Below are 10,232 nucleotides of genomic sequence, written 5' to 3' on the forward strand. Positions count from 1 at the left end.
CCAGAACTTTTTCATCTTACAAAACTAAAACTCTTTACCCATTAAGCAATAACTCTCACCCTACCCCACCCTGATCATTTTACTTTCTATCCCTATGAATGTGACTATTCTAGGTATCTCATATAAGTGGAATCATACAGTCTTTGTCCTTTTGTGACTGGCTTATGTCACTTGACATAATGTTTTCAAGGTTCATCCATGTTATACAGCATGTGTCCGTCTCTTTCCTTTTTAAGGATGAATAATATCCTAATGTACGTATAAACCACATTTTGTTTGTCCATTCATCCACTGATGGACATTTATTTCCACTTCCTAGCTGTAGTGAATAATACTATGAATATAGGTATAAAAATATCTGTTTGAGTCTCTTTCAATTTCTTTGGATATATACCTAGAAATGGAATTGTTGGATCACACGGTAATTCTATTTTTCCTTTTTTGAGGAACCACTATACTGTTTTCCACAGCAGCTGTACCATTTTACATTCCCACCATCAGTGCAGGAGGGTTCCAATTTCTCTACATCCTTACCAACACTTACGTTTTTTCCAATTATCCACATTCTCGACAACACTGTTTTGTTTTTAATAGTAGGCTTCCTGATGGGTGTGAGGTGGTATCTCGTGATTTGTACTTTTTTAGTAACAGCTTTATTGAGATAGAATTCACACTCCATACAGTTCACCCATTTAAAGTGTACAATTCCATGGCTCAGCACTTTCACCAAGTTGTGCAAAGAACACCGCAATCAATTTTAGATCATTTGCATTATCCCAAGAAGAAACCCATCACTCCCCATTTCTTCCAGCCCTTCTATCCCTTGGCAATCACTAGTCTACTTTCTGACTCTCTGAGTTGGCCTATTCTGGACATTTTATATACATGCAATCATATAGTACACTGGCTTTTGTGACTGTCTTCTTTTATTTAACACATTTTCAAGGGTCATACATATTGTAGTAAGTTAAGGACTTTTCACATTCAGAAATATACTTTTGATAGGTTTAACATATAATTTTTAAAAAACCTAAGGCAAACTGTCTGGGGGGTTATCAAAGGTGCTATACACGATAAAAGGTCAGTAACAGTTTTCTCTGGATGGTGGCCTAACAGCTGACTCTTAAATTTTATTTTTCTTCATACTTTTTTGTATTAAAAAAATTAAACGTGCTCCTTTTATAATGGAAAAATTATAAACCTTTTCTTAAAAAGAAAAATGCTGTTCAATAGCTCTGTATCCCTTGGGGTGAAGAGACCAGAGACATGGGCCCTCCACAGCCGAAGACAGCAGTAGACAGCCCACTTCCACTCCAGCAGCAACTAGGTGCCTGCAGAGAAGCCTGCGCTTTTGGGGAACAAGCCCATCATTGCAGCCAGGTCTGAGTGCAGGCGGCTTCTCATTGCTGAGGGGTCATGCCGGTCTCACACCCCCACAGTCCTGCCAGTAAGCATGAAGACAATTCCATTTCCATGTTTCACTCAAACAAGCACTGGCCAAGCTGTCCTGCAAGCCACCATCCCTTTCTGGTCACACCAGAACCAGAACCAAATCTAACTATAGTGGAAGCACTTGCTTTAGGCCCACTTCCTGGAGCGGGCCCTGGGATCACAGGCAGGACTGAGGTGTGAGCTCCCACCTGAAATACAAAAGGCTGTCGACTTCGAGCTCCTTCAAAGCAGAGAATGTATTTTCATCATGGTATCCCCAGCACTGGGCCTGAATGTGACAGGTTCCCAATAGACATTCGCGTAACTACATTTGAAATGAGTGACGGGAGAAGAAAAACAATTACAGAAATTAAGAGAACCAGTGACTGAAAAATTAAACTAAGTCCATATGCTAAGTTGCTTTCCACCTAATAAGCATGTGCTCACTGGATCACCTATGACATGTGAGGTGCTGGACTCTACTTCTACTCCTGGCTGTAGGAAAACTCACTTTTGACTAACCAAAAATTGCTTGCTTCCTCAGGATCCAAAGAAAGCAGTAAAATTCTATTCTATGGATTTAAAGGCCAGTTAGAACAAAAAGACACAGGCATGTTACCCCAAATACTGAAAACAGTTCCATACAGGGCAAGGAACTTCTGTAGGGCACCTGGCATTTTCATCTATTTCAGAAAAAGCAAGTGCAAGAGAACGGTTTCCTCTTCTGTGTTCTAGCAACTGGGCAGCTCTCTGCTTTGGGAACAAGAACACAGTACCCCAAGTGTGGGAGTAAAGAGACCTGGATTCAAGTTCCCTCTCAGTCACTCACTGGCTTTGTGTCCAAGGGCAAACCCCCTTGCTGCTCTGAGCCAGCTTCCCTGGCGTCAAATGGGGCAAAGGCCCTAGCTCTCCCAGAGTACTTCAGGGAAGACGGGATGGGGTCTGCGTGTGCAAACCAAAGTGACAGCTGCAAAGCACCACCCAGTTTAAAGTCCATGCAGCTGTTGAAATTAATTAAAATTAAGTAAACTGAAACATTCAGTTCCTCTGACACAAGCTACGTTTCAAATGCTTGACAGCCACATGTGGCTAAATGGCTGCCCTAATGGACAGCCTTGAGCTAAACTGTTATGACTACTAATTGATTACTGGCTTTCCTAAGAACTCAGTAGCCCATAATGTTGCTGCTAGCGCCAGGGACAGAACACAGTGGCAGCTGGGAGGTTCCTGTGTGTGCTCACTCTGTGTAGTACTTTCCATGTCCTCCCATTGCCCTCATTCACTGAGGAGCATGCATATACACACACCCACACTCCCCCCACCACCACACACACACACCCCACCCCAGGCCCAGAGTAGAGAAGCCCAACTCAGGCTTGGCCTCAGCCTCCTCCTCACCTTCCTGGACATAAGACCATCCCTCTTTTCTTCAGAAAGTTGAGCCTGAATTGGAATGTGGTCTAAAGCAGGGGTCCCCAACCCCCCGGACCACGGACCCATAATGGTCCATGGCCTGTCAGGAATGGGGCTGCACAGCAGGAGGCAAGCGAAGCTTCATCTGTATTTGCAGCCGCTCCCCAGCGCTCCCCAGCACCAGCATCACCGCCTCAGCTCCACTTCAAATCATCAGGCATTAGATTCTCATAGGAGCATCAGTCTCTGGTGCCAAAAAGGTGGGGACCTCTGGCTAAAGGACTAAACCACAGAGGTAGAAGTTATTGCAACTGGAATCCAGACTGGTTGACTGAATCAAGGAAAACAGAAATTCATGCCAAAAAGGATGAATCCCAGTAGATCCTAACCTACAATATCCAATTTCTGGGATCAGAACATGTACAACTCCACCTTCTGGTAGTCAGCTGAGTGGGACCCAGCACCCTCAGGGCTACAAACTTACATACTTGGGTGCAGATGCTGTGCCTGTAAGGCTCATCCAGACCAGAAGGAAACAAACATTTTCACCAAACACTGGAGCCAGAACGGGAGTCTTTCAAGGGAAATAAAAACCCTAAACCCCTGACGGTCCTCAGCAATAAAAGGAAAGGATCAGATCAAAACAAGGGGAATGTGTGCTCCCTGCCCACATGGCTTGTAGACAATCTGTTCAGCTGGACTGGGAACTAAACCCTCCACCGTCCACCCAGGACCAAATCTGTCTGATTCACATATAAAAGCAAAGCTGTCAGAGGATCAAGTCCTGAGGAGTAAAGCAGGCTACAGAAGATATGGAAGTAATCCCCAGGTACTAGCTGCCTAAAAACACTGGAGCAGATGGCTGCACAAGCCAGGGGAGGGTCAGGCCATAAAAAGTGATATTACTCTAAAACCTGAGCAATTAGTCCAGCATGCTCAGCCCTTTAAACAGTGCTGCTGCCTCAAATCATAATTAGAAACAGATCAAATACACCTTCACGTGATGATAAAAACAGGAACTGGGAGTCTTGGCTATACTCACATTCCAATAATCACGGAGAACTCAGGGGTGCTCAGGGGCCCTGAGGAAGTGAAGACAAGCGGTACAAGGAGACAGGTGGACCGTCTGTGAGCTGGTCCGGGTTACCACTCAAGTGGCAGAACACACAGATACCTGCACTGTGCCTTCCTAGATGGGCAAGTGTGTCTCAAAGACGCCGACAGGACAAGTGGCAATCTGTTTCGTGTGCTCGCTGCCAGTGTGCTGAATTTTGGACAAGAATTCAGGTTACAGCTCAGAGTCTGATGTTCTTCATTACAAACACTGTTGATTCCCTAGATTTAATGGAGTGGAGAGAAAAATCAACATGCAAGCAGCTTTCATTTTGCTATTTCCACCCCTCTCTTATTTCAGTCTAGACCGTCACTGTCCTCTCAACAGAACTTTCTGCAATGATGGATATGTTCTGTATCTGTGCTATCCAATAGGGTAGTCAGCCATATGTGGCTACCGAGCACGTGAAATGTGGCTAGCATGACTGATGAGCTAAATTTTTCATTTTATTTAATTTTAATTAATTGTCACATGTGACGAGTGGCTACTGAATTAATACAGCTCTAAACTCAAGTACCAGGTTCTAAACTCAACCATCATTAATACACAGCTGATGACAGTAATTCTTGTGGACAATCTGGCACCAGGCAGGGCCTTTAAATACAAGGCATGCTTTAGAGTTTGCAGCCACTGGCAAATCTGGAAAGTTTGCCCAAAGCATTGCTCTGTTCTAGCCCTTTCCCTAAACCAGGCCATGCTTCCTTCAGTTTCAGCATAAAGCACATTCCAACCAGGTACGTGCAGCAACTAAGGAAAGTGATCTTACAATGTGGAGCTGAGATCTGAGCACAAATGTGACATGGAACAAAGTCATTTAAAGAGCCATAAACAGCCTATTTCAGTCACAAGAACCAATAGGCTTGGGCCTCATAATCTATGGTCCTTGCCAATCAATTAATCCAGCCTGCCCCACTCAAACAGTCTTCCTAACCACTGAGCAGGAATGGAGTTGTGCCCAGAAGTTAGCTAGCTGGCAGGGTTGGGGCGCAGGGAGAAGGCAGTATGTTTCCAGCCCCTGCTCAGCATGGGAGGCTTTTAGGCAAACTATGCTTTCCAACAGTACATCTAGGGCCTCATAGCAAAGGCAAATGGAGTCCCAGCGTGTCACACATATACCCCCTCTTCCACCACACTGAGTTATCTGGAAGCAAGACAGATGGTGCAAACAAAGGGGTACCCCCCTCCACAGTGCATTATCTGGGAGGAGAGATGGTGTCACCCAAACCTCAAAACCAGATGCCCCATTCCTGTCTAATGCACAACATCTGCATGTGTGAGCAGAACTTTCAGTTTCAGGCTAATGTTTGCAACCTGAACACACCTAAGGAGACCAGGCAGGAAACTGCAATAAATCAAGCTGTCAGGTGAGGAATGATGAACTAGAAAGCACTTGCACTGACCAAACAAGTCGGCCACTACTCAGCTTTTCGAGGAGAGTTTTCTGTGAAAATTTTCAATTTATAAACCGGGCAACTGATTTAAATTCTCTTAAAAACGGGGGGTCAACAATCAAGAACTGGATTCAACCTATAGGCTGCTGGTCTGCAAACTAAGATTTGAATTAATGATTGTCCTGAACCAAGGAGAAAAAAAATCCCCAATATCTACCTTCTTAAATCAGTAAAGGTTTAACAGCCCCTGTATGATGACTGGGGCATCCCCATTTGGCCTTTTCAGTTGTTTTTATCCAAAGAGGAGGAATGTCTTTCTCTCTGGTACTCTAAGTTTTCTAAACAGGTTATTTTCTATTACTAAAGGACTAATGTTCGCATTAAAGACCTTGAAAATATTTACTAGTTTTTAAGGCCATCTGAAAATCATCGACATCACTTTAGTTACTTTCTACCCACCGATCTACAAAATACAAGATGGGAGTTGGAAAAACAAAGATATCTGCTTGTCATTCACTGCTTTTCCTAGGAAGAGGAAATGCAGAACGGACAATGCTGGATACCTCTGAGCTCAAGAATAAAATGCAAGGTAAAGGGGGTCTGTCCATAGCAACTACCAAACACGAAGAATTTTCTGGATTGGGAAAACTATCTGAAGGCAACAGCGATGAATATGTGATAGAATCAGAGAAAAGGAATAATGCAGGGTAAAGTAGTTGAGAGAAAGGGGAAGAGAAAACGTTTCTGTTTAACAGTCTTCACCATAAAGACAAAAAAATGCACACAAGAAACTCATTTCTTGCTAACCTCTGCTACGCCGTAAAAGAATCGACAGGAGTTTAGTCCAGGTGACTCCACCAATAGACATCCTTTCCCAAACTTCTAGTAGATTAACAGCTTCTAATGGTTTCTATTGGCTGAAACGGCTTTCCAAACGCAAAAACTGTAAAAGTACTCCAATCTAATATCCTAGAAATCAGTTCGCCAAATAGAGATCCATTTGGAAGAAACAAGCTCCTAGCTCCCGATTCACACACCATTCATTAAGAAAGGTCACTTTTAAGGACTTCCACGACATGGGAGCTTGCAGAAAACCCTCAAAAAGTCCTAAGAATGCCTCTCGAGGAAGCGGCCGGCTCTCGGCCAGAGACACAACTGGGGAAGGCTAAGACTACCTTCGGTAACGTGGAGATCGCACTTCCCTTCCTGCAGCAGGCCCGCTCGGTGAAAGCTTCCTTCTCCCTACCAGGAGCCAATCCTCGCCAAGTCTGGGGTCACGGCCGAGATGGCCCGCGTGTAGCCAGGGGTGGGAGCCTCGAACGCCGCACGGCCCCGCGGGCAGCTGGGCGGGCTCCTTGGGCCTGCGCGGGGCCCCAGTCCACTCCGCGCCACCCAGCCTCCATCTCGGCCCAGACCTTATACGACCGCGGCCCACCTCGCCGGGCCCCGCCATCGCCGCTTCCCTTGAACACACCTCGGAGACCGCTTTGGCCCGGCTCGATTGGGCACCGGCTTCCACCCGGATCCCGAATGGGCCCGGACTGGAACCCCGCGTGCCCGGCCAGGGCACGGGAGGGTGAGTGGGCGAGAAGGAGCCAGGGAACTAAGGTAGAGAGAGCGCTGCAGTCCCAAGAGGCCTCACTGGCTCACCAGCTCCTGAGTCACACACTCTGGGGAAGCAACAAGCCGCCAAATCTCACCTCTCCCGGGCGCTGCCGCCGCTGCTGCTCGGGCCAAGGCGCCTCCTTCCCCACGCGGCCATCTTGGAGACACACTGCTCGCAAATGTCTCGCGCCAAGGCAGCCTTGGGCTAGCGAGCGGACGGAAGGGAAATGTAGTCCGGGCTGCATCCCGGGACAGCTCGAGAGGTGGAACCCGAGCCCCTCTGGACTACAATGCCCACAATGACTAGGTACTGGAAAGCCCCGCCTCCTCGAAGGTGCCTGGAAATTGTAGTCCTCAGATCGGGCGGCGTGTGAGAGCCGTCCTGGGCAGAGTCCTATTCAGCGTTCCTTTTGAGAAATTGAAATCCCCAAAGTTCACAGCCTGGTAGTCACAGGCACCCACCCACTAGTATGTGCTGGAGTTTCAAGAGCAAGGAGCTGAAGGAGAGCGGAAAGGAAAGCGACTACAACTCCCAGAGCGCCGCGCAGGAGGCGTCCCGGAGCTGCCCTTTGCGGCCGCCGAGGTGGCGCCGTGCTTTTCTTGCTGCTGTTCTGCCGCTTTTAGCCCGGCACCTCGGCATCGCCCTCTGCGAAGGCGGCCTGACGTGCCCTTGACAGCCGTTTCTGACTGTTAAGGTCACCGAGGGGTGGGTGGCGCACCCGTGCCCTCTCGGAGGCAGTCGCTGCTCCTGCTCCATTCCCCCAAATTTTCGACTCCAGGAACACTTTGGAGACAAAACAGACTGGGTCCCTGCTTGCAGGCTGTCGGAAGTCTGAAAGCAAAGAGCTTCAACATGTGATCATTGCTATGAAAGAAATAGGGTTCTGCGATAGAGAAAAGCCCATTTTAGATAGGGCCGGTAGGCCCTGACACACACCCGACTCAGGTCCTGGCGGCAGTGACATGAACATAATCTCATATTTCGGTGTCTTTGAAGGGATATGCTGGGCGAATCATCCCACCTGACGGGAGCCCTTGTCTAGGACCTGTCATTTTCTAGCCTGGACACTGCTGTAGAGTCAGTCTGTATGCACTAAACCCAGTGATTCCTAGATGCCACTCCCTCAGACCTGTTGGCTATTTTGGGGGATCCTTTGCAGTTTTTGAACTTCTAGTCCCTTTTCTGCTTTCCAGAGGCAATTTTGGTCCCATAAATATTTGTGCAACTCATACCGAAATCTCTAGATTCACAGATAGGAAGAAGCACGGCGCCTGCTCCTGACATCCAAGTCTGGGGAAACTTTGGCAGGCCAGGGCAAGAGGACTGTCAGATGTAGATGCAACTCATCATCGAGGCTTCCTCAGGGTTTTTGTCCAGCTAGCATCACTGCTTCAGCTCCACCTCTGATCATCAGGCATTAGATTCTTGTAAAGAGCATGCAGCCTAGATCCCTCACATGCGTAGTTCACAGTAGGGTTCACGGTCATGTGACAATCTAATGCTTGATGATCTGAGATGGAGCTGAAGCGGTGACGCTAGCGCTAGGGAGCAGCTGCAAATACTGATTAATATTAGCAGAGAGGTTTGACTGCACAGAGATGATAATAAATCAATTGCTTGTCCACTCATATCAAAACCCTATCAGTGAGTTGTGGCAAGTGACAATTAAGTTGCATCTGGTGGCAGGCTTTATAATGGCAAGTGAATTGATGTACTTTAATTGTACAGCTTTATCTGGTGGCAGGCTTTAAGTCAGAATCCTCCACTTATATTAATCCACATGTGGCCTGCCCATTATTTTATTGCCACTTCCATCCGTACCTCTTTCCCACACTGCACACATGTCTCAGTCACAGTTTTGGTAAGCCCACAAGCTAGCCCCAGCCAAAAGGAGTAAAAAAGAAACATCACTGGAAAGCTTCTTTGAAAAGGGGGAAAGACCCAATGAGATAGCAGAAGACTCTGATTGCCAACAAAAAGAAAGCTGCATTTAAAAGAAAATACCAAGAGTCCGACCTAAATTACGGGTTCATTGCAACAGGTGATTCACATTCTCCAAGCCTGCTTTATGTAATATGTAGTGACCAGCTATCCAATGAAGCCATGAAACCATCAAAACTGCCGCATGGAGACCACGTACCCTGCATTAAAAGACAAGCCTTTGGAGTTTTTTAAAAAGAAAAAATGTGAACACGAAGAACAGAAGCAATTATTGAAGGCCACCACTTAATCAAATGTGTCTGCGTTGAGAGCATCATTCTTAGCGGCTAACCGCATTGCTAAAGCTAAGAAACCCTTTACTATTGATGAAGAGTCGATCCTGCCTGCTGCTAAGGACATTTGTGGTGAACTTTTAGGAGAGGCTGCAGTTCAAAAGGCAGCACTGTTCCTTTTTCGGCCAGCACCATAACTAGACAAATTGAAGAAACAGCAGAGGATATTGAGGCACAACTGTTAGAGAAGATTAATGAGTCACTGTGGTACACAACCCAGATTGAAGAATCTACTGATGTTGATGACAAGGCAACATGCTTGTTTTTGTGTGATATATTTTTTCAGGAGGATGTGCATGAGGATACATTATGTGCACTTTTGTTGCCAACCAACACCACAGCTGCAGAGCTAGTCAAGTCTTTGAATGATTACATATTAGGAAAACCGAATTGGTCATTTTGTGTTGGTATATGCACAGATGGAGCAACTTTCTGGTTTCACTATTCGGGTCAAAGAGGTCGCTTCTAAATGTGAGTCTAAGCACTGTGTCATCCATAAAGAAATGCTGGCTAGCTGAAAAATGTTATCTGAACTTAACAATGTTTTGCAGGATGTGATTAAAATTATCAACCACATTAAAATACATGCCCTTAACTCACGTCTGGTTCGTGTAGCTCTGTGAGATGAATGCAGAGCACACACGTCTTCTCTTATACACAGGAGTGAGATGGCCAGAGTTTCTGAGTTCGAGAGCTGCTCCAGAGATTTCTTTTAGAAAAACAGTCACCACTGGCAGCACATTTCAGTAACACAGAATGGGTCACAAAACTTGGTTACTTGTGTGATATATTCAACCTGCTTAACCAACTCAATCAGCCACTTCGAGGGGAAAGGACAATTGTGTTCAAGTCAGAGACAAAGTGGCTGCATTTGAAGCTAAACTGGAATTGTAGGGGTGACGAGAACATTGGGGTTTTTGACATGTTTCAAACATTAGCAGAGATTTTTAAAGAGACTGAGCCAGGCCTTCTTTCTCTCAGCTGGTGCATGATCACTTATCTCA

The 10,232-nt window shown here is 46.3% G+C and overlaps 1 protein-coding gene across 5 annotated transcripts in view; it reads right to left on the minus strand.

Moving 5' to 3' along the window:
* TMEM11 (transmembrane protein 11) overlaps positions 1-7,214 on the minus strand; it is a 13,379-nt gene extending 6,165 nt beyond the window's left edge. Inside the window, exons 1-4 of one of the 5 annotated variants that reach the window (XM_011378131.2) lie at positions 6,824-7,024; positions 3,887-4,179; positions 2,830-3,126; positions 1,641-1,756 (exon numbers count right to left, since the gene is read on the minus strand). In XM_011378131.2, coding sequence (XP_011376433.1) covers positions 1,641-1,756; positions 2,830-2,931 — 218 coding nt within the window. In that variant the 5' untranslated portion in view covers positions 2,932-3,126; positions 3,887-4,179; positions 6,824-7,024. Of the gene's footprint in view, positions 1-1,640; positions 1,757-2,829; positions 3,127-3,886; positions 4,180-6,823; positions 7,025-7,049 lie in introns of those variants that run through there. The other 4 variants (XM_023522111.1, XM_011378135.1, XM_023522112.1 and 1 more) reach the window with 4 other exon arrangements.
* Positions 7,215-10,232: the final 3,018 nt, after the last annotated feature.

Source organism: Pteropus vampyrus, unplaced genomic scaffold (genome assembly GCF_000151845.1).
Source record: "Pteropus vampyrus isolate Shadow unplaced genomic scaffold, Pvam_2.0 Scaffold331, whole genome shotgun sequence".
Classification (NCBI taxonomy): Eukaryota; Metazoa; Chordata; class Mammalia; order Chiroptera; family Pteropodidae; genus Pteropus; species Pteropus vampyrus.